Raw genomic sequence first — 25,880 nt, 5'->3', positions numbered from 1 at the left:
AGGGTTGAGAGAGATAAGAATCCAAGAGGAGGTGGAGAGAGGCGGGCCCCTCTCTGGCCCTGGAGAATGAACATTCCATGGGAATCTGTTTTGGGAAAAGGTGAATGACCAAGAGGCAAGCTTGGATGTGATAATTTAAGGTATAAAGGACACACCGAGGAAAAAACAGCTTTCTCATTATAGGTCCAGCAAAGGTTAATTCTGTGAGGTCACAAGACAGACCTGTCAGGAGGTACAAACCAGTGTTCTCCCTAGCCATTCTCAAAAAAGTTTCAAAAAGCACATGGTCTCAGGGGTCAACAGGCCAATGCCCATGACCTCAGAAATGACCAGGCCTGAAGAGTCTCTTTCTACCAGTGTGACCCATGTACTCTTCACGTTCTCTAACTCAGTGGGCCACCTGATACCCTGGGGTAGGGGAGGGGGTTGTAGAGTAGAACTTTAATAAAGATTAGATCACAAGATGAATGGATTTCATAAGCCTAGAAAAAAGGTAACAGAGAGGTACCTGTTTCTTTCAAATCACCAGAGTCCACCACATCTCTCTCTACATCTGAGTTGCCTCGGGCCTGAGAAGCATGAGCAGAGCCTAGCAGATGGATACCCAGGCTCTGTGCAGGGCCACCCCCCCGCCTTGGAGTCTGGAGAAAAGGCAAAAGGAAGCCCTCTGTTCTCCCAGCTACAAGCATGCAAGCACTAAATAATTCTGAAAATCAGCTTCAGAATTAGAGCACAGAGAAGGAGGGAAGAAGTCTGTATTTTGGCCAAGAAGCCATCTTCCTCTTACTGAACAATGATTATGTGCTAAGCACATGTTATCCACTTTAGAAAACCCTCACAATATTTCTCTGAAATAAATATAATGATTCCTATTTTGCAGTTGAAGAATACAGGCCTCAAGAGAGTAGGAAATGTACCATAGTCCTGATGCTAGTGAGTGGAAAACTCAGGATTCGAACCTAGGTCAGTTCGATGCCAAAGTCTGGGGGCTCCCCACAAAGCCCCCATGCAGGGCTTAACTACTAGAATTTCTTCAAAGTGTCAGTGGAACATAAGCTTTCATAGGGGATTAGTTGTAGAGGTATCCCCTAGTCAAGAGAGTCAGTGAGTTAACACTTTGGACTTCAAACCAGCTCTGTGGGGGAGCCCGGGTGGCTCAATCGGTTAAGCTTCTGACTTCAGCTCAGGTAACCATCTTGTGGTTCATGGGTTCAAGCCCCCACGTTGGTCTCCATGCTCACAGCTCAGAGCCTGGAGCATGTTTTGGATTCTGTGTCTCCTTCTCTCTCTGTCCCTTCCCTGTTCACACTCTCTCTCTCAAAAATATATAAACATTTAAAAAAAAGACAGCTCTGGAATGAAGTAGCCATAACAGCCATAACAGCCCTGTAGCCCTGGCTCAATCACATGATTTCTCTCTTTTTTTTATTTATAAAATAAGAAAGTCATTTATATAATAGATCAGACCCCTTCCAGTTCCCATGGTTGGAGGTTTTCCATCTCTTCCATAGAGAAGCTAGCCTAGACTGATCTCCCTTTACTGACAGTTTCTAGGAATGAGGATAAGGTTGGTTCAGATCCAAACCTCCTCCAATCCACTGTGTCAAGGGTCCAAGAATATTGACTTAGCTGTTGGAGCCTCGGCCTTGTGGGTGACAATGGGGCAGATAAAGGGGCAACTGTAAAGGACTCTTCAACCTTCTCATAACCATTCAATCTGATGATGTCCAACCAGAACAGTAATGATTCACCAAGCCAGCCGTTCCCAACCATGGGAAACTTCACCACTGCTTCCCTTGGTTTGAAAAAGGAAAGCTTGTTCATCCCATGTCCTCTCCCTTTCTTCCAAATCCTCTGATGGGGCAGAAAATCCATATAGGGCTGTTGTCGAAGAGGAGGGGGCCAGCCCTGTTAGCAGAGAATGTGCCTTTCCTGAAAATCAGTCCTAGGGGATCAAATGTCATTGAGGACATCGATTGACCTTCCACACCAACCCCTTAAATCAGCTAACAACCAGCAGTGGGCAGGCCCTAAACACAAGATTGCTGCAGGAATCTGAGGGGCGGAGGCTTCACCTCAGTCACAAGGCTGCTGAATAGGTTAGGCAAAGGGAACTAGGCAGGGCATTTACACCCGCATTGCTGTTAAGACAAAACCCCGCCTTCTCCCCGCCCCCGCAGCCAGCATCCCTGGTACTGAGGCTGCAGGATCCTGACACAGAGAGCCTGCAGTCGCTGGGAGCCGCTCCAGGATACAGCCTGTGCGAGGGAAAAGGTTTGAACAAGAGGAGGAAGAGTAAAGGGCAGCCAGAGTCTTTGGTTTGAGTCCGGAGAGTTTGAGCAAATAGTTGGTTGCTGGGTGGAGGACAGTGGAGGGGCAGTTACCTGGCTATGTTTTCTCTCCCTGCTCTACCTTGAGCTCCGATCAGCCAGATGTCCAGAGTGGGGACTCACCACTGCAAGGGCCTCTGGCCCTCAGAGCAGCCTCACAGGAAGGACTCAGGTGGGCTTTAAGGCTGTTGGGGTGGGGGTAGGTGCAGGGTAGAGAAGCTTTGGGGGTGAATGTGAGAACTCAGGATGGCAGGTGCCATCTGGGGAGAAGGGAATGCATCCCCGAGGCAGCTGATTGTGGATGTGGCTTCCCAGAACCTGCCTGCTACATGGGAGGCTGAGGTCAGACTGCTGTGGGTGACATGCACTGTCCAGGTCCCCAGGCTTCTGTTTCTCGGAGCCATTATCCAACGCTTTAGCGGGACGAAGCTTGGGAGGGGAAGAAAACGTAGCTGTACATTTCACATGGAGGCTTTGTGAGAAGGAAGAGTGGCTGCAGTAGAAGGGATGTGGGTGAGAATGAACAGAAAGAGCCTCCCCAGCATCCACACTAGGTGAGAAGGCTGATGGAAGCTAAGAAAACTTGGTCCTGGAAGATCTTCAGGAGAGGGGAAGCTGCCCCCTCCTGGAGGGCCTGGCAGGACTGGCCTGGGCTGGGCAGAGAACAGCTGCTGCTGACTGAGGGAGAAGCTGTGCACACTTGGGCAACTCAGTCACCGTCTCCGGGCCAAGGACAGGCATACAAATGCCTGCCCTACTGACTGTAGTGCATTGTTATGCTGCTCACTTGTGAAAGCCATCTGTAAAGTATGAAGTGCACTTCAATGGAAAGGTGTAAAATTATTCTTGCCAGAATTTCTTAAACTAGCAGTTCCCAACTCCAGATACACACTACAGTCTCTTGAGAAGCTTTTTAAAAATGCTGCACTTAGGGGCACCTGGGTGGCTCAGTTGGTTGAGTGTCCCAACTTTGGCTTGAGTCATGATCTCATGGTTCGTGAGTTTGAGCCCTGCAAGGGCTCACTGCTGTCAGCTGGGAGCCTAGAGCCTGCTTCAGATTCTGTCTCCCTCTGTCTCTCTGTCCCTCCCCCGCTTGTATGTGTGCGCGCTCTCTCGCTCTCTCAAAAATAATAAATAATCATTTTTCAAAAATGTTGCACCTGGACCCCATCCTAGATAAATTATTCAAACTGGGGGTGGGGAGGGGCAAGACAGCAGAGGGGACTGGAAGTGGTATTTTTTTAAGTTTATTTATTTTGAAAGAGAGAGAGAGAGAGAGAATGAGCAGGGGTGGGGTAAAGGGAGAGAAAGAGAGAGAGAGAGAGAGAGAGAGAGAGAGTCCTGAGCAGGCTCCACACTGTCAGCACAGAGACTGACTCAAACTCACGAACTGTGAGATCCATGATTTGCGTGGAAACCAAGAGTCTGACGCTTAACTGACTGAGCCACCCAGGCACCCCCAGGAAGTGGCACTTTTTTTTAATAAAATCTTCTCTGGGGTTCTGATGTCCTGTGAAGTTTGAGCCCCACTACCTAAGATTTCCCAAACTTCCTGAAGGTAATTTCTTGGGGCACATGTTTTATAAAGGCAGACTCCCAGCTTCTCCCAGATCTACTCAGTCAGAATCCCAAGGAGGCCTGGCAATCTCTATGATGGGCAAGCAATAAAAGCAGCATGGATACGTCATTCCAGTGATGAGTCTGTCAACTATCTCCTTCCCTACAGAATGAAAAATCATACCCAGCGATGCTTTTACAGTGCAGGCATAGCAGCTCGGAGAGGGGAAGTGCCCTTCAGATAGTATGTGCGAACATGTGCTTCTGGGATGGAGTTGTGCTAGACAGTCACATCCAATCTCGTCCCTGCTGCACTGAGGTGACAGTCCAATGACGAAATGACAAATTTCCCAGGCAAAGAGCCTGAGAACCTTAAGATAAAGAGGAAACCATGTTATCTGTAACTATAGCAGGGATTACCCGTGTTTTATTGTTTTGCCAATATATTGTTCAGGCTTTCTTGTTTCATGCTGTCTCTTCTGACTCTGTTCCATTCCAAAGATTATCTAAGCACACACACACATACACACAAACTCACACCCTCTCACACATAGAGACCCCAACCTCATCAGGCACTCAAATGGGCAGATGAAGAGGACTTAAGGAGCCAGCCAACTCTTACCAGGCAACCTTGTCATCTGGGCACATTGCTAGTGTAGAACAGAATAATGCAGCTAATGTTAGGAAGAAAGGTGGCCTAAGGATTGCTGGGTCTAGTACTTTTCTTTCACAGGGACATATGAGCACAGCCATTCAGACCAAGGACTGCGAGCCAGACTGCCTGGGATGAAATCCTATCCTGCTACTGACCGGCTGTGCCACTTTGGGTAAGCCACCTCTCTGAAAGAGAGATATGCACAGGACTGCCGTGGAGATTAAATGAGTTAGAACATGTAAAGCTCTTAGACACAGGCTTGGCAAATGATATGCTGGGCAAGTGCTGCTATAATTGTTGTTTATGCTGCTGTTTTATTATAGGTAAGGAAGCTGGGGTCTAGAACATGATTTGCTCCATTTGTTCATGACTCTTGTAGGAATAAAACCTAAGGAAATAATCATGAATGTGGATGGATATCCACACTAAAAATAGTCACTGTAGCATCATTTAGAACAGAAACCTGAATGTCCAACAGTAGGGGGCTGGTTAGCAAATATGGTGTATCTATATGATGTATTGCATGAGAATATTAGAGATATATGAGGGTTTTTTTTTAGAGAGAGAAAGAGAGAGTGTATGAGTTGGGGATAAGGGCAGTGGGAGAGAGGGAGAGAGTGGGGGAGAGAGAGAGAGACACAGAGAGAGGGAGGGAGGGAGAGAGAATCTTAAGCAGGGTCAATGCTCAGGGTGGAGTCCAATGTGGGGCTCAATCCTATAACCCTGGGATTGTGACCTGAGCAGAAATCAAGAGTCAGATGCTCAACTGACTGAGCCACCCAGGCGCCCCATATAGGAGGTTTTTTTTTAATGAAATACAATATGACCCCTATAGAGATATAGATACAGAGACAGAGCTAATCTAGAAGAGAAACTGCAAACAGGCCGATACTGAATGTCTCTGGCTGTGGCATTTATGGGATCTTTTATTTTCTTCTTTACATGTTTCTGACTTGTATGCTTTTCCATAGTGAACAAAAAAGTCAGAAAATAAAATGTTTCAAGCAATTTGTGCAAGGCCAAACAGTGCATTAGGAGCCCACACAGGCTTTCTATCCCTGTCCAGGGTTCTGCTGCTTCATCTGGTGCACTAGCAATAGCAAGGGAAGCTAAATGGAATGAACATGATAAGCAAACACCAAAAAGCACCAAGACCAATGCAGCCATGCAAGACTGGGACCCAGCACACCCATGCAGGACAGGGACCCGGCACGGGGGGAACCCTGGTCTGGTTGTGTAGCTCTAGCTCCCAAGGCTGAGCTGGTAGGGCAGAGCTGGACACTTTCTATCCAACCAAGACCTTTCTATCCAGAGCCACTGCACAGCACAGTGGGGCCAGCATATAATCCAGCACCTGCCCTTGGGGTCACTACCACTTTCCCAGAAATGACAAAGTCAGCTTCTACTTTGTCTAAGATACCAAAGAATTGTACCAACTTTTCTTTCCCTTGTCTTCTCTACAGGCTCCTTTGGTAAATGGGGAGGCAGAGACCCAGAGAATACTAGTTAGCACCCCTGCTGGTCATCATTTCCCCCCTGCTTCTCCTTAATATAGAAGTGCCTTTGCATGCCCAACATTTTTCCAATCATAATGCCAAGATACTTGACACAGCCAAAACCGAGGAATGTTTATTTTGCAACTTTGAAATAAAAAAGATCTGGAAGCACTTAATAACTAAAAGCTCATCGAAGGAAAATAGGAAGGCAGGAAGGAAAGAAGGAAGGAGGAAAAGCAAAGGGAAGAGATTTATCCCATTCGACATTACATAAAAATTAGCATATCTCTTCTAAAAGTCTGCCGTAAACTGCTCAGTATATTTGTAAGTGGTAAGTTCTGAAATCTGTCTGTAAAATAGGAGGATGGAGTGGGTGAACCCTGAAATTCATTGAGTCTAGATACAGTTGAAATTTAGTAACTCTGGCTCTCTTTTTAAAAGATCATTCCCGTGGCAAAAGTCAAACAATAAAGTTTGCCAAGTTATCAAGGGGACCAGCTGTACATTTAATGAATAAGATAAATGCCCACAGAATTTTCAAGCACAGACTCAAAAATTGTCTAATCCAACTATCTCATGTTACAGATAAAGACACTGGACGAGAGAATAATACTAATAGCTGCCATGTGCTGAGTGCCAGACAGGCGACTTGCTCAGGGTCACACAGCGGGTCAGTGACAGACCCAGAACTGGATGCAATGCCCACCTTCTCCACAGTCCACTTGTTCAAACTTTCAGCAGATTTAAAGATTTAAAGATGCAAGAAATAACTGGCTAGCAGGCACTCCTCACAGCCCACAATGTCCAGAAAAGGAACAACGGGTACAAAGGTAACAACAGGTCAAGAGCACCTACATCCACTCTCCTTTTACCTCTAAACACAGAAAGGAATCAACCCATGGAGGAAGGACTGTAGTCCTGGGCCAGGTGGTGGAGGAGTAGACAGTGAGCATCAGACCTTTCCTGGAAGGAATAGAGTCAAAGGTAAGAGCCCTTGGTGGCACCTAGCAGGTGCCCAGAGGACTGAAGTCCCAGCACTGGAGGAACGGGGTCCAACTGGAGGCACCAGCACCTGAAGCACCTTGGGAGAATACCTTGAAAAAAATATTTAGGGAAACAGGAAAAAAGACTGAGGAGCCTGGGTTCTTAGAGCTCACTGCTAGTATTTTTTTTTTTGAGTCTTGCTCAGATTGTGAATAAGATATTTTAAATATGATCATTAGCAGAGGCATGCTTGAATGTTTTATGCAAAGTTCTAGTTTAAGTTAGAAAAGCATTTGTAAAAAGAGACACACATTATAATCTTCAGTTTTATTAACGATGTGCATAGAACTTGGGCTGTTACACCACAAGGCAACGCCATCAGTAAGCTATCAATCTGGAGAAGTGCATCTCAAGTGTGGACATTTGCAGCAAATAGAACAGAAACTCTGAACCAATAAGACCAAATTTTACAGTTATTCTTCTCAAAGGCTCCTATTTAAGAAGGTTGGAAGGTCAGCAAAGGGGAGGTATCTTCTCTCACATGGTTCAGAGCCCTATCAAAACATTGATTCTGTATGTATCTGCATGACTCAAAAGGAGTGTGGAGAACTTTCAGAAGGTTGACAAGAGGCCACAAAATGGTCCATTCAAGAAATCGTTTAAGGGCTGAAGTTCCATGGACTGAAATTCATAAGGAGTTTCAGATGTCTTTGAGTTTCTCAAAATTTATTCCTTGGATTACGATTTTTGTAGGATGTGAATAGAAGTTCCCCCCAGAAAGGGGGTGGAGATACTACAGTAAAAATAATTTGAACAACACTGGTTTAACAGGTGAAATAGTTTTATTCACTGCAGGATTTCTCCGGGCCTTTAATCTTACAATCCCATGTATTGTGTATCTCCAAGAAGCAGGTACGTAGTAGCTGGGGACCATTTTTCCATGGGAATGCTGTGGAGGACTAATACTCTGCATATCACATTTGAGGAACTCTGGCATAAGGAGTTATTCTAGGTAATATGGTCAGTTGAGTATCCATCTCAGTTGGTACAAAATAGTGGGAAGGAAGTTTAAAGTACAGCAGCACATGTGTAACTGAGATAGGAGAAAAACAACCCTACAACATCCCTGGAAGTCTCTCTCCCTCCCATCCCGTGATTGGCGGGGGGGGGGGGGGGGGGTTCAGAATAGGCCTGGGATAATGAGGGACTTTTCCTAATGTAGGACAGAGTAATGGATTCTTTGACTTTTGGAAGCCACTGCCTGCTCAGTTTTTGTATGTCATCTTGTCTTAGTCTCTACTTATACATCATTGAGTTCAGCTGACTTCCTTGCAAATTAAATGCATTCCTGAAATGTTGTATGTAAAGACATTATCCATAAATCAAGTCATATTTTCCACTGGCTTGTGTTATAATTCTGAAGAAAGTCAACCCCAAATGCATCATGAAAGGCACATTTATGGGCCTGTTCAGCACTCGAGGAAACCTTCCTGGGTTCTTGTGCAGTCTCCTTTCAGTTCATTCTTTCAAGGCAAGCCCAAAAGTCAGGCGAGTAGCTGAACCACATGATCTTTCTACATTCAGTTATTTGATGTTCCAGTTAATTCCTAAGTGTGTTGGAAATTCTCGCTGCTTCCCAGGATTTTGCTTATTATTTTTTTTTTTAGAAAGAAAGAGAGAGAGAAAGGGTAGGGGGGAGAGAGAGAGAGAGAGAAAGAGAGAGAGAATCTCAAGCAGGCTCCATGCTGTCAGCACAGGGCCCAACACCAGGCTCAATCTCCCAAGCCACGAGAACATGATCTGAGCCAAAATCAAGAGTCGGGGGCTCAACCAACTGAGCCACCCAGGCGCCCCTGCTTATATTCTTTCTAAAGGGATTATCAGAACCACTGAGTATTCTCTTCGCTGCCTTGTTTTAGCAGGGAAGCAGTGCTCTGTCTAAGGGGGTATTAAGCCTCTGTTATATGAGTCGCCTGTGTTACAACCAAGTATTGGATAATTACCTACCTAAATCATAGTCAGTGTTAGGTCAGGAAATCCAAATCTACAAAGTGACAGAAACTATTGCACATATATTTCCTGAAGACCTAGATTTACATGAGATTTGAGTGGTTCTAATTACTTATAAAGGTTGGGCAATTTTTAGAGGCCCTGCCTATGCCTCAGTAAGCATAGTGCTGAAGTGGGCCAAAGAGAAAGAGACCATGGAAAAAATAACCTACTTTTATTGAATGCATACTACACACCAGGACCTGCAATGCTCATTATTAGCATCATCTCCTTTAACCCCACTGGCCACCATGAGGGATGTTCTATCAATGGCCTGATTTTACAGAGGAGAGAACCATGGCTCAGATAGGTTCCCAGGCCACACAGTTACACAGACAGGGTGGCAGCCCTGGGTGCTGACTCCTGAGGTGACTGCCATCATCACCCCTTCCCACATGGTTATAGAGAGACACAAGGGACTTAGGGCCACAGCCTCATTTCTCCCATCCTTTCTCAGCTGACACAGCTGTAGGTATGGGAGATACAATGCTATATACTTGGAAATTCATCATCTAGACAGTCAGAAGTGCAGCAAGAAAATGAGAAAATTGTACAGAGTTTGTTAGAGTTCCCACTTTTGAACATGTGTTTTGAAAAATATCCCCTAGTTCCTCCAGTGAATAAAAAAGCTCTTTCTCAAACCTGGTCCGAAATCCCCACCATTTCTAATACCACAGCATCCCCTGTCCTTCCACTAGCAGACAGAATTACAGTTGTATGAAGTATGCCATAAACTAATTTAAGTGCATTTTTTTCTATAGACCATATATTTTCTTTTAAGTTTAGCTATATTCTGTGATGTTTTTTCTTTTTTTTATATTTTTATTTATATTTGAGAGACAGAGGGAGAGACAAAAAGCATGAGTGGGGGAGGGACAGAGAGAAAGGGAGACATATAATCCAAAGCAGGCTCCACGCTCTGAACTGTCATCACAGAGCCTGATGCAGGGCTTGAACTCATGAACTGTGAGATCATGACCTGAGCTGTAGTCAGATGCTTAACCGACCGAGCCACCAAGGTGCCTCAATTTCTTTTAAACATGAAAGGGCCCCTGCCTAAAATCACCTCTGATAGGAAAGTGATTCTATTACTTTTACACACACACGCACACATACACAGTCATGACAAAAACAACTTTTCAGAACATCTATTGGAAATGATGAGGCAGACAGGCATTATGATAGAAGGCCCTTGATGGATTTCCTCTAACCCACCTGATTTAATTTTTCCTGTGCTCCTAGAAAGGGCAGTATGGAAGGAGGGTGGTGGCAAGTTCATAGAATCCTTTTAAATTTGGGTCTTCAGAAGTGAAAGCTGTCCCCAGCAAGGCATGGCCAACATGAAATCTGCTTCACTCCTGGGACCCTAAGGATTTTGAGCTATCTCTAGCCGAAATTGCTACTGACACTCCCCACTTGAATTCTGGCCCTGAAACATTTTGATGAAATAAGAGGTAAAGCAAGGAAAAGAGGAGAACGTTTCTTACCTCTCTCCCAATACAATAATGTTGGACATAGTTCCAACTCTATGGTCAGCTCACTTTGGGCCGATAAGCTCACAGACAGGAGAGTCTACCTAAGAGCTGAAACTGACAGAGAAGAGTCTAGGAAGGGAGGAAAGAAAGGATCTGGGGGTGACCATGGGCTTCACAATGTGGCACTAATGCAGAGCCCATGGCTGGTGGCCAACCATTACCCAGGAAAGCCAGATGAGCCCTGACTCGTAATGCTCAGTGCCAGCCAGCACGAACAGAGTGATGTTTCATTATCTGACATCACAGAAGTAGGCAGCTGGCTTCAAATCAGAAATACCAAAACACCGATGTTTGCCTTTTTGGGGTTGTGTGTGTGTATGTGTGCGTGTGTATTTTAATAATTGTAGATGGAAATCCTTAATTGCATCACACATCTCCTTGCCCACTTAATTGGACAGAGAACATAACTTAGCATGTTCTTGATTCCTGCAAGGTCCCTTCTCTCCAAGCAGCCACCCAATTCTGTCTCTCGTCTGGAGTCGTGACTGCCTCCTCCATAGGCTGCCAGCCCTCGCTTCGGCTTTCACTCTGTTCCCAATAACCACACCTACCCCCACTCCCTTCTCACAGTACACTGCGACTCAGTTCAATGAGATCATGCAGGAAGGCTTCAAGAGGTGTCATGCACCGGCATCCATGGGATCACCAGATGAAGTGGGCTGGGGGTGTAGTGCCCTTAGTAGAAACGCACACATAGGAAATGTTTCCCACCTAGAAGGAAAACAATGCCGTGGGCACAACAAAAATGACAGATGGCCACTGGGCACTGGGTGGCACTCAGAGGGCACTGGACAAAAGAGAACCCACTCCCCTTCTGAAGGGGGCAGCTCACTCAGCTGGTGGAAGGCTGAAATGCAAGATCATCAAGACCAGACCTTTGACTTTTCAAAAGAAAACAAAAGTCAAAGTCTGCATGTGAAATCTCCCAATATTTATTGTATCTTTTCCCAGTTTTATTGAGATAAAATTGCATATCCAGTTATTCCTTAACACTGAATCATATGTGATCCACAAGTCACTGACTGAGGACCTATTATGAGGAACAACCTGCACAGTTTTAGGTTAGGTACTCTGGGATTGTTATTTGGAATTCTGCAAGGTTATAAAACCATCTACCAGAGGGTTGCAGGTGCAAAAAAAAAAATTAAGCATATAAAATGAAAACCAAACAAACCTCCAGAGAAGCTGAGGGCAACTACCAGGCCTGGAGTGTGGCTGAGTGTGTGTAGGGGGGGGGGGGGAGTGGTGAGAGCCTGGGTCCGATACGCACACACGTGTGTGCTGCTCCTGGGTGAATGTGACCCCTCCCCCGAAGCACAGAGAGCAGCAGTCTTACAAGAGACACAAACTCTTTTCCCCATTATGCCAGACTTCTCTCTCCTTCCAGCAATGCCAAATTGCCTTAAAGCAGCTGGGGAGCGCCTGTCTGATTTATGGCTCAGCCACTATGGCTTCTGGAAACTTTGTTCTTCGTGACACTAGTGATTTATAAAAGGCATCTGTAACCAACAGTGACTTCTCTTTCTCTCCCAGGACAACAAAGTACAGGGAAGGATCTAGAAGCAGATCTCTGTTTCCTAGGTCATCAGAAAATCGGCACTCCTGGGTAAGATGCTCAATTTTTGCGTGCCTTCTTTTCTGTTTATTTTTTTATTTTTTTAAACTTTTTTTTTTCATTTTTGAGAGTAAGAGAGGCAGAGCATGAGTGGGGGAGGGGCAGAGAGAGTGGGAGACACAGACTCAGAAGCAGGCTCCAGGCTCTGAGCTGTCAGCACACAGCCCAACGCAGGGCTCAAACTCAGGAACCACAAGATCATGACCTGAGCTGAAGTCGGATGCTTAACCGACTGAGCCACCCAGGCGCCCCTCTTCTTTTCTCTTTAAAATACAGAAGTCTCCAATAACCTCCTGCTTTCCTGACTTCCAATTTGTGACAGTTTCCTGCAGCCCAGTCACTAAATTTAACATTAAAAGTATAGCCCTAAAAGGTTACATAGAGCCTCTTGGTAAGATTAAAAGCTCAGGGCCTGGCTGCCCAGGCCAGTGCCTATTTATGAGCCTGTCTTTGCCCCGTGTGAAAATACCTTTTGTACTTACTAGAGTAACAATTTTTAGTCATTCATTCCTTACAAATCCAGGAGCTGGTTATCTGATGAAGAATTTCTCTAGTTAGGCCAGCTGCCTCTGTACCTCGGAAAGTCAGGGAAGAGAGAGATGAAATTAAAAAGCACTTAATTCCACTTCCTATGGACAACTGTGCTAAGGAGTTTGGTTGGGTGGGAAATGAATACAATTGGTTAAGTTTAATCCTTAGGTTTCCATTTTTCCATAGAAAAATATACCGGTGGTAGAGTTAGAAAATGTGAGTCCTAGACCCAGCTATGCTCTGAACTGCCTGTGATCATAGGTTAATTGTTCCATTTGTCCGCATCAGCCTTCTCCTTCACAAAGAGGAGCATTTAGGGCCCCTCCTAGCACTCCTGTTCCCCCCCTGCGACCCTCGGTATTGTCGTTTCCAATGCTCTGGTGCTCCCGGGAAGGATTATCTACCTTGGCTGGAAAAAATATTACTGGTATATCCATTCTATTCTTACAAGATACATTCAGATTACATTCCTATATATTAAATCACATCTTAAGTGCAATTATTTAAACAGATTCTGCTGTGACTGCTTCAGGCAAAGAGCCTTCTGGATAAAATAGCTAGCTACCATGAGTCTATTTTTTATATCATATTTCATTCCAATGTTTGTTTCAGAGAACAGAACTGAAGTCAGCAGGGATCCTGCCTTTCTTTGAGAGTATAGGTGGTTTTAGCCCCACTCCCTGGTGGCTGTTCAGTGTCACTGGGGCCCCTTCAGCCGTGCTCCGCTGAGAGTTTATTTCCCACTAACCTCTTTAACGTGTCTCTTGTTTGAGCCTCCCAACAACTGTGTGAGGCAAGTGGAATTAGCTCTCTTATTTTGCAGATGACAAAACTGTAGAGGTTAAATGAGGTGCAGCTAATAATGGTGATTCAGAGGCAAGTTCTCTACCTCCAAAGGCAAGCAAGCCAAGAAGTCAGAATAGGGAGTGAGGAGGCAGTCCCATTGCTCTGCCCTGGGCCAGGTTCCCTGTGCAAGCTGGCGTGGCTGTGGGAGGGAGCACAGGGTGAGTGGAGCATTCTGGCCTCAGTCCAGGACCCCCAGAGAGAACTTCAGTGGAAGCAAATTCGGACTCACAGGAGTAGGAGGGGCTAGCTTCTCCCCACTCTAAGACCTCCTGTCTCCTCCCCCTGAAAGGAGGAAAGGGAAGCTGGAGAACACCCTAGGAATGTTACAGGGTGTTACCACCTGCAAAGTGGTGGTGGGGGGGTGTACAGTCATGAAGATGGCTGGGGAAAAAGGGAGCTGCTGAAGACAGGACCGGGAGAGGTGGGATTGCGAGGGCCACTAGAACAGTACAAGAAAACTGAGCTGCAGTCTGACTTATGTGTTCTGGCCTCAGGGCTAACTGTGGGACCCTGCATTTGTCCCAAGGAGGAAGATGCAGAGGAAGTGTGTGAGGAAGGCTGTAATGGAGTTATTAAAATGTGGAGGGAGGAAAGCAGTGGTGACAATGAGGAGGGGTCTATAGAAAGAACAATAGGTTTTCCCTGCTATCCGAAAGTTTGCTTTACACCACTTTCCTTTTTTTTTTTTTTTCTTTTTAACATATATACAGGTTTGCTTTTACTAAAGACCTATGCTGGTGCCTGATCTCACTATCCCAAAGAAATCTGAAGAGGATTTTTGCTTTTAAGAAATGGTAATTGCTTCTTTGCTTTACTTCATTTGGCTTATGAAAGCTTTCATAGGAATGCTCTATTTTTGGATAGCTGGGGAAACCTGTCCATCTTGACACCCACATATATATATTTGCATATATATAAAATCTGTATATATATATAGCTATATGAGATATATATATACACACACATATACATAGGACACCTTCTGGTTTTCCCTTAAAGAGACAAATTAGCATGTAAATAAAAGCCTGTATACACATTTAGGAGCTACAAATTCATTTTCTCTTCTTCTTGTTTAGTATTAATCAGACCTTCACCGAGTTCTGTAAATTACATCTCCCCTGAGGGTGATGGGTCACACATTAGTTGTGTGCCCTTGAACATGCCCTCTGAGCCTCAACTGTCTTACCTGCCAGAGGAAAACAATGCCTGGCCTACCTACCTCATTTGTTTGTTGTAGGATAATAGTAACAGCCAATCTTTGTAGAGTGTTCATATATTGTTACACACTATACTGTGTACCTATTATTACATATTACGTAGACATTACGTATATTATTAGCTCATTTAATCCTCAAAACAGCTCCATGAAATTGGTACTATTACTCTCCCTCCACTTTATGGGAAACTGAGGCACAGAGAAGTTTCAGAACTTGCTCCATGTCACCCAGCAGGCAAATGGCAGAGGTGGGATTTGAACCCAGAATACCTGGCTCCAGGATCCATGCTCCTAATCTTGTTGTTATAGGATGTGATGTTTGAGAGCACTGAAGGCATTTTAAATGCTTTTTAAATGGATGGTGTCATCCTCATTCGTGTTAGGACCACTCCCATTTGGGAGGACCAAAGCTGAGGAAGGATTAACCAGGCCAGGATGGTGCCCCAGCCTCAGATCCACAGACCCTGATGGCCAGGAGCCCAGATTCCTGGAGGAGAAGGGAGGAATGGCTTGTTCTCCTGGCCCCCTCCAGTCGCAAGACTATCTTCCTAGGTTCTTTTTCAAAGCAAAGTGTCTCTCCTGCCAAGGGCTGGTCTGTCTGTCTCCTGGAGGCAGAGGTTGTCAAGCCCTGAGAGAACAGCAAGCATGTCAAAAATAGCAGCACCAGCAGACTGCGTGGCTGCGATTTCCTTTTGAAATGTTGGTTTTGCTCTCACCAAAGAGCCGGGGTCTGTCTGTGCTTCCTGCTGCCTGCAGCAGAAGCTGCTTATGGTGCCAAGATGTTTTCTAGGGGAAGGCAAAGATTGTCTGCTGAGGCCCATGACAGACTAAGGGAAAATCCCCTTCACAGTAACAATGATGAGGTCAGGGTTGTGTTTAAAAAAAAAAAAAAATTGTTATAAACTTCACCAGGGCTAGGCCCTAAGTAGGTTAAGTGGTAGCCAAGATGAGACCAGTATTAATGATACTTGTGGCCCCTTTTGCTCTTTTGTTCTGGGAACTAGGGAGTCAGTTCCCTGTTTGTCCTTCCAAAGTGGTCACTAACAGATGACCACTCCCTCCATAGGGTACCCAGGGGATTAGAAGCAGGGTGAAATCCTTTCTCTAGGGGTTCAGAGCAAAGGGACACGACATGACCATCTCCAATCCCACAGGGACTTCAAGCCCAGAACAGGAAGGTGGTTCACTGGGAGATACAGTAACATAAGAACTCAGAGCCCATCTGTCTTTTACTCCCAGTGGCCTGCATCTGGCAAGTTCCCTCTCTCACTAAAGCCCCAAGCCCGAGGCCATATTCTGCCAGAAGCTATCTGTGCAACCCGAGGCTGCCGGGTGTAAAGCAGAATGCAGAGAGGAAATCCTACGGTTTAAAGAATTAACAGATTTCTTTTCCTTCCCTAAGTGACCTTGACAAGCTAGGATCAGAACACACTTTGCTTCCCAGGGCAATAGCACACAGTCAAGCCCGATGAGGGCTGGCATGGAGGTTCCAGCCAGATTGTCCCAGGAGGACAGTATTCTCTGGGAATCTCTCTTGGCATTTGTGTAGAGATGCCGGGTGACAGGAATACTGCCAAGAGCAAGGGCTGAGCCAGTGCAGAGAAGGAATGATCGGCAACAGGACTGAGAGGTGTCCCATGAGAAGTGCCATGGGGAGGGAAGGACGGCACCCAGTGAGGGCTGCCGGGGAAGAGCAATGTCTGACAGACAGCCACAGAGAAGGGTGAGCTGATGGAAGGTGGTCACCACCCGCTGCTGTGTCCAAACACCAACGACTGCGGGGACCCCACAGCGGCTGTAAAGGGTCAGGGAGGAGAGTGGAAAGGTTGCCGGCAGAATAAAACCTTGATTCCTGTACAATTTCTTAAGGAATCCTGAGTCTACAGGTGCAGAGACTAGGTGGGGGGTTTTGGTTTGTTTGTGAGGATTTTGAAGTTTTTGTTCTTTGTGTTTTGCCAGCAGAGTACGAACCCCTCGGGCAGGTTTACTGCCTTAGTCCTACGTAATGAATAATGTCCAACATACTTACCCTAGTCCAATATGTGCTAATCATGCCCTGCACTTACCAAAAATGGCTTTGACCTTTCTTTTGCTCGAGCAAAAAGGAAAAAGCATGTAAATCCCACAATGATTTGATTGTCAAAATTAAAAAAAAAAAGGGCAGTTCTTGGCACCACACTTGAGTAGAAAGGAGCAAACTGCATGAAAGCTCTAAAGTGTCCCCAAGTGGCAGAAGAAAAAATCTGTCATTCCATCCTGGATATTTAAGCTGGTCCATCTTTAGAGATGCTAACTTTCTAGATTTAAGAAACCAAACCATTCTCCCAGCCAAGGTGTGAAACTCCCAGGTTATCAACCTCATGCCACTTTCCCCCGACCCACAATCAAATGACTTTTTTTGGTTAATTTATAGAGTTATACAGCTATCACCATAATCCTGTTTTAGAAAACATCCATTACCCTCCAAAAAGCCCCCGATGTCCTGATGCAGCGGGACTGTCTATAGCCTACCTCCTCCAGCACACACAGCTCCCCTTACAAACTGGGTAGAGAATTTTAATCCATCTTGGCAAGGAGCGTCCTGTGCACCTCGCACCCCTGGGATATACGCCGTTGCTTTGTTCTGCCTTCAGTATGCAAGACGGACAGCTGGACGCTATGGGGACCTTCAAGAATTAGGTCAGTATGATGACCACTCCTGCATTAAGGTGTTTTGAGGCTAATTCCACTCTTATGCCTTCGTCCTAAATCCTCATTTTTGCATTTAGCCTACTGTTTCTACTGTGTTTTTTTATTTTTTTTTTACGTTTATTTATTTTTGAGAGACAGAGAGAGACAGAGGATGAATGGAGGAGGGGCAGAGAGAGGAGGAGACACAGAATCCAAAGCAGGCTCCGGTCTCTGAGCTATCAGCACAGAGCCTGACATGGGGCTCGAACTCACAAACCATGAAATCATGACCTGAGCTAAAGTCGGATGCTTAAATGACTGAGCCACGCAGGCACCCCTTTTTCTTTTTTTTCTTTTTTAAAATGTGTACTGTTCTTTGTTTTCTATAAGCTTCTTAAGGTTGAGGGACTTGGAGGTTCTCTCTCTCTCTCTCTCCCTCCCCCCCCCCGCTTTTTTTCTTTCTCTTTTTATTTTGGAAGAGACAGGAAAGTTCTGCAGAAACATTTTTCTAAACCCAGCACAATCTCATCTTGCTCTGTAAGTTCAGGACTTGAACACACAGGGGCCAGCCTGTCAGAAAATGATGGTACACTGAGGTGGCAGGAAAGGCTGGGGGGCATCCTTCAGCTGGAGAACAGACTCCTTATCAAACACCCCAGATCACTGCTGTCCTAGAGTTCAAGGTGTGATCTCAACAGAAATGCCACAGCTGCCCCCAGCCACTAAAAAGGTGGAGACAAGGAGAGAGATAGAAAGACACATATAGAAGGAAGAAGAGATTGAAACAGCAGAAGGGCAAATGTCAGAGAGACGTGACAAGAAGGGGGGAAAAAAAAACAGAGAAAATGAGAGTAACTAGAAGGAAGGGGAGGTGCAGAGAAGAGGAGGTGACTAGAAAGAGTTGGGGAGACAGCAGTGAGAGAGCAGAAACCAAGGAAGGACACTGAAGTCCATGCAGTCACAAAGAATACACAGAAGGAGAGGGAGGTGGCCACTGAGGAATGGGAAATCAAAGCCCTGAGTCTCCAGAATGCAGGCGCTCACCTCCCCCAGTTCCAATCTGACCCGGAGCTCTGAGCCAGGAACCAAGTTCCCCAACAGTAGAACCTACCTCAGATGCAAAGGCGGCCAGCTGTCCCACTCTCTCCTTGGGGATGATCAGGGCAGGAGGACTATTCCACATCTCCACCGTGCCTGCCAGATCCAGGAAGGCATTTGGGAGCTCCTGCTGGCTCGAGTCAGGTGTAACGAAGGAGTGACCCCTGCCTTTGCCGGCAGCTGTGACATCGCCACCCCAGCCATCTGGGAAGCATGGGGTGCATATTCTCTTGATTATTGGGGCACAGAATCCACATAAAGAGGCTCAGAGTCAGAGAGGGATCACTTGGCAAAATCCTTCACAGAAACTAGGTCAGGTCACAGCCTCTCTGTGTTTCTTCGATGTCTTAAGGAGAGCCACCTATGAGACTGCTAGGAACGGAGTTAGATTATTCCCTGGGAGGAAGAAGTGGCATTTCTCTCTGTCTCTCTCAGACTTGGGAGGAGCCTCTCTCTGAGGAGACGGGACCTCCAGGATACTGTTACGGACCATAACTGTCAGGACTCTTGGCAAGGCCCAGCCTGGCCGCCTCTTGAGGAGCGTGTCCCCTCCAAGTCTCCCCTTGTCATTTTGAAAGAGATAATACTGACATTGGTTTAACTGGCAGTTGCTTAGCATTCAGATTTCTGAAGAATCAGGGGTGAGATGAGGCAGTTTCGATGACTGGGTGGGAAGGCCAGGAAGAAAGGTCCAGGGAGGAAGTTTGGGGGAGCTGTATGTATCCCCCTCATTTTCCAAAGGTCACACATCCTGCCGGTCATTACCAGCCCCTAAGCCACTATGTAGGAGGTGTTCTCATTTCGGAAACTGGGAATTTGTAGCCTCCCATTCTCACTTGCTGCCCAAATCAGAAGATAGAGAGAACAGTCTGGAAGGTTGCTATGGCAACCAGAGTCCCTGGAGAGCCCAGCTCTCCACAAACCCTTTACTTTCAGGCATGCTCTGACTTGAAAAGGAAATGTTTCATTAGGGATGGTGATGAGGATGATCACATACACACATATAGAGATACATGCATACATGTTCCAACATTTACCCTCACTGGAAGCATCCCTATTGCCTCTGTAGTGGGCCCTTCTCTTTTCCCCAAATAGCCAGAAGCAACTGAAGGAATTTGGAAAACTGGAACTTTATGGCCTCAGAGCAGATTACTGAGTCATGAACTCCTCTTATCTGTATTTCAGGCTTGGAGAAGCCAAACTCCCAATCAAGGCGGCCTCTGGCCCTGGAAGGATCCCACCGAACCTGTCTAAAGAGCATCCTCCTTGCTGAAGGGTAAGAAGAGAGACTGAAGCCCAGTTCAAGAGGTTAAGGAGGGATTTAAGGAGCTAATAGCCCAGTGTGGCCTACTCTTGGGCTTTGAATCCAAGGCAGCAACTCTGCAGGGAGCTTTTGACTCTGGGAGACACGGAAGGAAACAGGCTAATGAACTAAAAAATCAATACCCTTATTAAAATTCACACATTTGCATAGCATCATCCCCAGCTTCCCAGTACATCGACATTCCCCATGAGGTAGGGAGGGGAAGACATTAATGTTCCCATTTAATGGGTGGGGAAACTGAGGCACAAAGAGGAACTGTGTTACCCTGTAAAGCTGTGGCAAAATCCAGATTTAGATCTGGCACTCACAGGAGCCACAGTGTCTCTCAAAAAACCCTCAAAAGGCCATCCCTCATAAGTTGCTCTTTGAGAAATTTTTTTTAAATCCTCATCAAAGAGTCTTAAAGCATAGATACAAAATTAAAAACATGTTAACAGTCCTTTCGGTTTCTGAACTGCACCCAGAAGAGCTCAGAACAGTACATCACAGTTTTTCAAGGCAACAAACAAATGACAATGTTACCAGGAGAGAAATGAGGGGAAGTGGGGGGTGGGGGGTGAAGGCAGCAGTTTCACGCTGGAAGAGGATGACTTAGTCCCGGTGGTAACATTACCTTACCAATTAGAGCAGGTCAGCTGCAGCTTCAAGGGGCAGACCAGGTAAATGTTTGCTTGACTCAGCAAAAAACCTCTAACGGTGAGGCTGTCAACAAAGGAATGATGTTTCTTCCTTACTCTAAACCTATTTCATTGCACATAAAATGGGAAGAAACCCACGCTAGCATCCAATGTGTGCTTTTACCTGTCTGCAGATGTAAACTGGAGTTTGCTTTGGAAAACCTTCAACTGCAATCCTAAGTCAAATGCCCAGGAAGAAGGACGGTGGGGTGCTGGAGAGGGTTGGGGGGCAAGCAAAGAAGACAAACTTGCCATCTGCAACAAGGCTCCTCTTTGCACGCCTCCCAGATGACAGTGGCTGCTTAACTGATACTAACTCTGTAGATACTCCGTCAAGCTAGTTGCCATTTCTCCTGGCTCTGTGGTTCCCTCTTTCCAGTTCCTCTGCACAGGAAGGCACTTGCACAAAAAGAGTATTTGGCTCTGAGAAGGAACCTTCCTGGAAGCTAGACAGTCGGGGAGGGAAAGACTGAATGCAGACCAAAGGCCGATTTCCACCATGCCAGGACACCTGGAAGAATCCATTGGCCCCTTTGGTCTGGGACTGACTCTCATGGCCTCCAAATGGCCAAGTTTAACTGTAGTTTCTCTAATTCCTTCCAAGATTAAAGATGAATGACATATCTGGAGGCTGTGCAGCTAAAGGCTTTACCAAGGGTCCTCTGAAGGATGACTAGCAGGTGTCACAGGCACGGGAATAAAACAGAAAGATGAACACTGTTTCTGTCCTCCAGCTTCTGCTAGTTACCACCTAGCCAGAAGCTGATAGGTGCATGCCCCAAAGCAAAGGACGCTAAGGAGAGAAATAGGGCCCAGGTATGCTTGGTTTCCATCCAGTTGACATCTTTGTTCCTAGAGAATTCCAAGCCCCAGACATGAAAATTTACAGTCATGAGGGAAGGTCAGACGGAAATCTCATCCACATGACAGAAGATGGGCATGAATGGGTGGCACCGTTAGAATTTCAAAAATGTCACTTAGATGGATGAACCTTGAATGCTGTGGAAATCAAGCAACAAGGCTGACAGTCCAGGTATCAGGACTGAGTGCAGGGGAGGGAGTCAGGAAGTCGGCTGGAGGTCGGGTGAAGGGAGTGGAGAATGAGAAGGAAGCCTGAGACTGTTTGCTCAGTGTCGTCCTTCTCATTGATGCCCTTCCTGCATCAGTCAAACCTCAGTGAGCATCCTTTTCTCTGCATATGCCCGATGCGGAGGGGGAAGGTAGCTGGGTCTCCGTTCCCGAGTGGTCTCAGAGAACTCAGGCTTGCCAAGTCCACTGTCAGCTGCCTTCAGGTCTGGTGCAGACTGCCCACAAGTGACATGGGTATACTGGCCTTGCTCCTCCTGCTCCGTCTCCCGGTGGTAGAAGTAGTTGAAGTTGGAGACAATGACCGGCACAGGCAGGGCGATGGTGAGGACCCCAGCGATGGCACACAGCGAGCCCACGATCTTGCCCCCGACCGTCATGGGGTACATGTCTCCGTAGCCTACCGTGGTCATTGTAACCACTGCCCACCAGAAGGCATCCGGGATGCTGGGAAAGAGTGAATCATCATCATCAGCCTCTGCGAAGTAGACGGCACTGGAGAAGAGGATGACCCCGATGAAGAGGAAGAAGATGAGCAGACCCAGCTCCCGCATGGAGGCCTGCAAGGTCTTGCCCAGGATCTGCAGCCCCTTGGAGTGGCGGGACAGCTTGAAGATGCGGAACACCCGGACCAGGCGGATCACCCTGAGGATGGCCAGGGACATGGCCTGCTGCCCATTCTGGCCACCCCCTCCACTGGCTGACTGCTGCTCCTGCTGCTGCACCAGCTCAGTGCCCAGGGTGATGAAGTAGGGGAAGATGGCCACCAAGTCAATGATGTTCATGATGTTGCGGAAGAAGGCTGGCTTGCTAGGGCAGGCAGAAAAGCGAACCAGGAGCTCAAAAGTGAACCAAACTATGCACAAGGTCTCCACCAGAAAGAAGGGGTCAGTAAAGAAAGAGCCCCCAAGAGTACTGAGTGAGGATGAGCCCCCTGCCATCATTCCCCCCGGCGGGATGCCAGGATGAAAAGTGTAGGAATCATCTTCATCTTCCTCTTCCTCCTGACTACCCCTGGAAATTGGGGAGTCTCTGCTCACACCATTGCTTCCACCTCGACCATCTGCACGGAACTGGGGCAAGGTCTCCAGGCAAAAGATGACGATGGAGATGAGGATGACCAACACGGAGACGATGGCGATGCCTCTGGCGGGGCCCGAGCTCTCAGGGTACTCGAAGAGCAGCCACACCTGGCGCTGGAAGGGCTGGGAGGGCAGTGGCTTCTCGTCCTCGCCACCTTCTGGCAGGCAGCCCTCGTCCTCCCGGAAGGCCGCCAGGGCTTCATCCCCCAGTTGGTAGAAGCGGATCTCCTCCAAGAAGATGTCCAGGGGCACGTTGACCGGCCTCCGCAGGCGGCCCCCGGACTGGTAGTAGTAGAGGATGGCGTCGAAGCTCGGCCGGTTGCGATCAAAGAAGTACTCGTTCCTCAGGGGGTCGAAGAAGCGGACGCGGCGACCAGGGTCTCCCAGCAGCGTGTCGGGGAACAGCGACAGGGTGCGCAGTTGGGTCTCGAAGCGCAGCCCGGAGATATTGATCACCAGCCGCTCGCTACTACAGCAGCCCCCGCCCCCGCCGGCCTCCGGGAAGTCTCCCGCGTCCTGTTGCTCCCCCTCCGGCCCACGGACCTCCCCCGGCGCCGCCAGCGTGAGGGATTTCTCCGACCTCATGTCCCCTCCGCGGTGCGCTCCCCGCCACTAGGACGGCGCCCACGACACCACCTCTGGAGCGCGGCACCTCTTCCCGGCTCTCAGAGCGGCGCTCTCTGTTTAGGGTGGGGCTCGCGCTCCTCCGAGCTCTAGATCTGGCCTGGCCGCTGGGTCCGAGAGCTCCGAAACCCCGGTCCCTGCAAGGCTGGGTCTGGGGAGGGGGCCCGGACGCAGAGGGTTTAGCTCCGCGCCTCCAAGACAGCCGCGCCTGGGATACAGCTACAGCCTACTGGGATACCTGGAACAGCAAACTGGCGCGCGTGAAACCGGCTGCCCGAGAAGACGCGTGGCTTCGCCCCCCGCCGTGCCTGAGCCCGGGCTCTGGGACGCGGGGGTCCGCTCTCCGGACGGGTTAGCTCTTCCCAGCTCCCACTGCGCTCTCCAGCCGTTCGAGCCCCCCGGCTGCCGCTGGGAGCGAAGCGCCAGATGCGCCTCCCTCCGGCTCGGCAAAGACTCCTGGCGGGGCTCGGCCTCCGCCCTGCGTGCACCGCGGACTCCCGTCTGGCCAAGGTCGCCGTTCCCGCCGCCACAGCCGCCACCTCCTCCCTGTGAGTCGCGCCTCAGGCCTCGGAGAGGGCCCTGCGGCTGCCCCGGCGCCGGGGCGCGGGGACCCACCTCCCCACCGCTCAAGCCTTCCCTGCAGCCGCGGCAGCTGCAGCGGCTCGGCTCTCCGCTCTGCCCTTCCTTCCCAACACTCACTCTCCAAGTGACGTGGCAGGCCCCGCCTGCTGCCCCCTCCCACCCCACTCTCACATCACACCCCTCGCCCAGCCAGGGGCTGCGGCGAGCCAGGGCGCTGTGGAAATAGACACACACTTGCCTCACCAGTAATCTTTCCCGCGCACGCCTGGCACGCCTCTCCCTTGCATTCACAATCGCGGCCCCCCTAACCAAGCACCAGCATCCTAATACCACACCCCCCTCCACCTCCGCAATCAGCTTTCCTTATTTCGCTTTACGGGAGTTGATCTGCGCAGTGCATTTCATCCATGAGAAAACACACCCCGCCCCACCGCACCACACATAACGCGGAGCACTGTGTCTCCACTCATCCAGACATTTCATGAAACAATCAAATCATAATTCGTCCCTCTGTATTTACCAAGACCCATTTGCCAGCTTCCCTAATCTCTACTTAAAAAAAAAAAATAGAGAAAGCATTTTTAGAAGTCTTCAGAGCTTCCAATTTAGATGGTCTTCCAATGTAAGTCCCCAGAGAATCCCACATCTCCCTTTGCAAACCTGGGAGGGTGAGGCTGCAGCTGTCCTAGAATCGCAAAGCCATAGCAGAGAAAGTGTTGGGAAGTCCCTCATTGCCTTCCCCATCAGAAGTCCCCCCCCACCCAGTCCTGGGAACTTAGGCAGCAGCCCCTGTGAAGAAAGAGCCAGAAGATGATGGTATCTCAGAGGTATCATAGTCCAAGGAAGCATACCGTGAAATTCATTTGCTCCCAGCCTTTCTGGGAACTCTTCTGGAATGTCTGTTTATTGCACAGACAAGAAGAAGGAGGAGGAGGTGAGTGGAAAGTGGTATGTAAGAATGTTGATAAAAAGAATAGCTATATTTACTGAGCATCTGATATGTGCTGGCCACATTCCAGGAGCTCTACCTGTGCTAACTCACAACACTATCTCACACCCCAATGAAAAAGATGTCCTCTGCTCCTAGGTAATGTTACAGTGAAGATTCCCCTGGCAGTATTTGAGTAGGGACCAAAGTTCGTTGTTAGAGACTATCCCTAACTCTCCTGGAGGGAGGCGGTAAGAATGGTTTTCTGTCCTTTTCCACTAGAGACCATGTAGTCTTTCTTTACTAGGTCAGACAGGTTAGAGTTTGGTGGAAAAGAATTGCTCTGATCTTTTCAGACGTCCACTTTCAGGTAGGGTTGACATTTGCTTCTCTGTGCCCCAGTTTCTCCCTTTTTGGTTGTCTATGGCTGAAATTAATTGGCTGACAACTACAAGTTGTTTTGTGTAGCTTCTTTTGCATTTTATATCATTAGTAAGGGTTCACTGCTGATAATGATAGGAATGGTACGTAAAGATACCCTCAAACCACAAGATGCGTGCAAGAGTTCTTTGTGTGGCACAGAGTGTTTTAAAATCACAGGAGTTCTCAGCAGCCTTCACTGCCAGAGGGACTAGGGGAGTAGAGAACTAAATCTTCTGGATGTGTAGGGCAGAGGTCCGGTAGGGAATGTGTAGGAGAGAGGCTGGCAACCCACTGCATCTTCATTCACTAGGCTGTTGCTTCACCAGGTCTACCAGGCAACAGCTTCTGCTTCCTTTCTGTGCCCCTGCTGTTGGTTTCCACTCCCTCCCCTCACCTTGCATATCTCATTAAAAGGCGAGAAAGTGAGCGTACCAGTCATCCAGTCCATTGTTTCCCTATTTCCAGGCTATGTAATTAAGCAATTTAGACTTGACACAAGTTGCTCCATTCAAAAAAAAAAAAAATGTAAAAGGGAAGAAAAGGAAACAGCAACAAATACAATATAGAAGATA

General features: G+C 47.7%; 1 protein-coding gene and 1 long non-coding RNA gene across 3 annotated transcripts in view; one reads left to right on the top strand and one right to left on the bottom strand.

Moving 5' to 3' along the window:
* The window catches only part of KCNA6 (potassium voltage-gated channel subfamily A member 6), a 45,633-nt gene extending 21,587 nt beyond the window's left edge, over window positions 1-24,046 (bottom strand). The window contains exon 1 of one of the 2 annotated variants that reach the window (XM_043564743.1): window positions 18,596-24,046. In XM_043564743.1, coding sequence (XP_043420678.1) covers window positions 21,750-23,336 — 1,587 coding nt within the window. In that variant the 5' untranslated portion in view covers window positions 23,337-24,046 and the 3' untranslated portion in view covers window positions 18,596-21,749. The remainder of the gene's footprint in view (window positions 1-18,595) is intronic. The other variant, XM_043564744.1, reaches the window with a different exon arrangement.
* Window positions 1,269-7,980, top strand: LOC122473903. Its single transcript, XR_006294738.1, has 3 exons — window positions 1,269-2,502; window positions 4,621-4,714; window positions 6,624-7,980. It is a non-coding gene; the product is annotated as an uncharacterized LOC122473903 (long non-coding RNA).
* Window positions 24,047-25,880: the final 1,834 nt, after the last annotated feature.

Source organism: Prionailurus bengalensis, chromosome B4 (genome assembly GCF_016509475.1).
Source record: "Prionailurus bengalensis isolate Pbe53 chromosome B4, Fcat_Pben_1.1_paternal_pri, whole genome shotgun sequence".
Lineage (NCBI taxonomy): Eukaryota > Metazoa > Chordata > Mammalia > Carnivora > Felidae > Prionailurus > Prionailurus bengalensis.
Note: the sequence above shows the minus strand (reverse complement) of the source record. Positions and strands in the feature narration are given on the sequence as shown.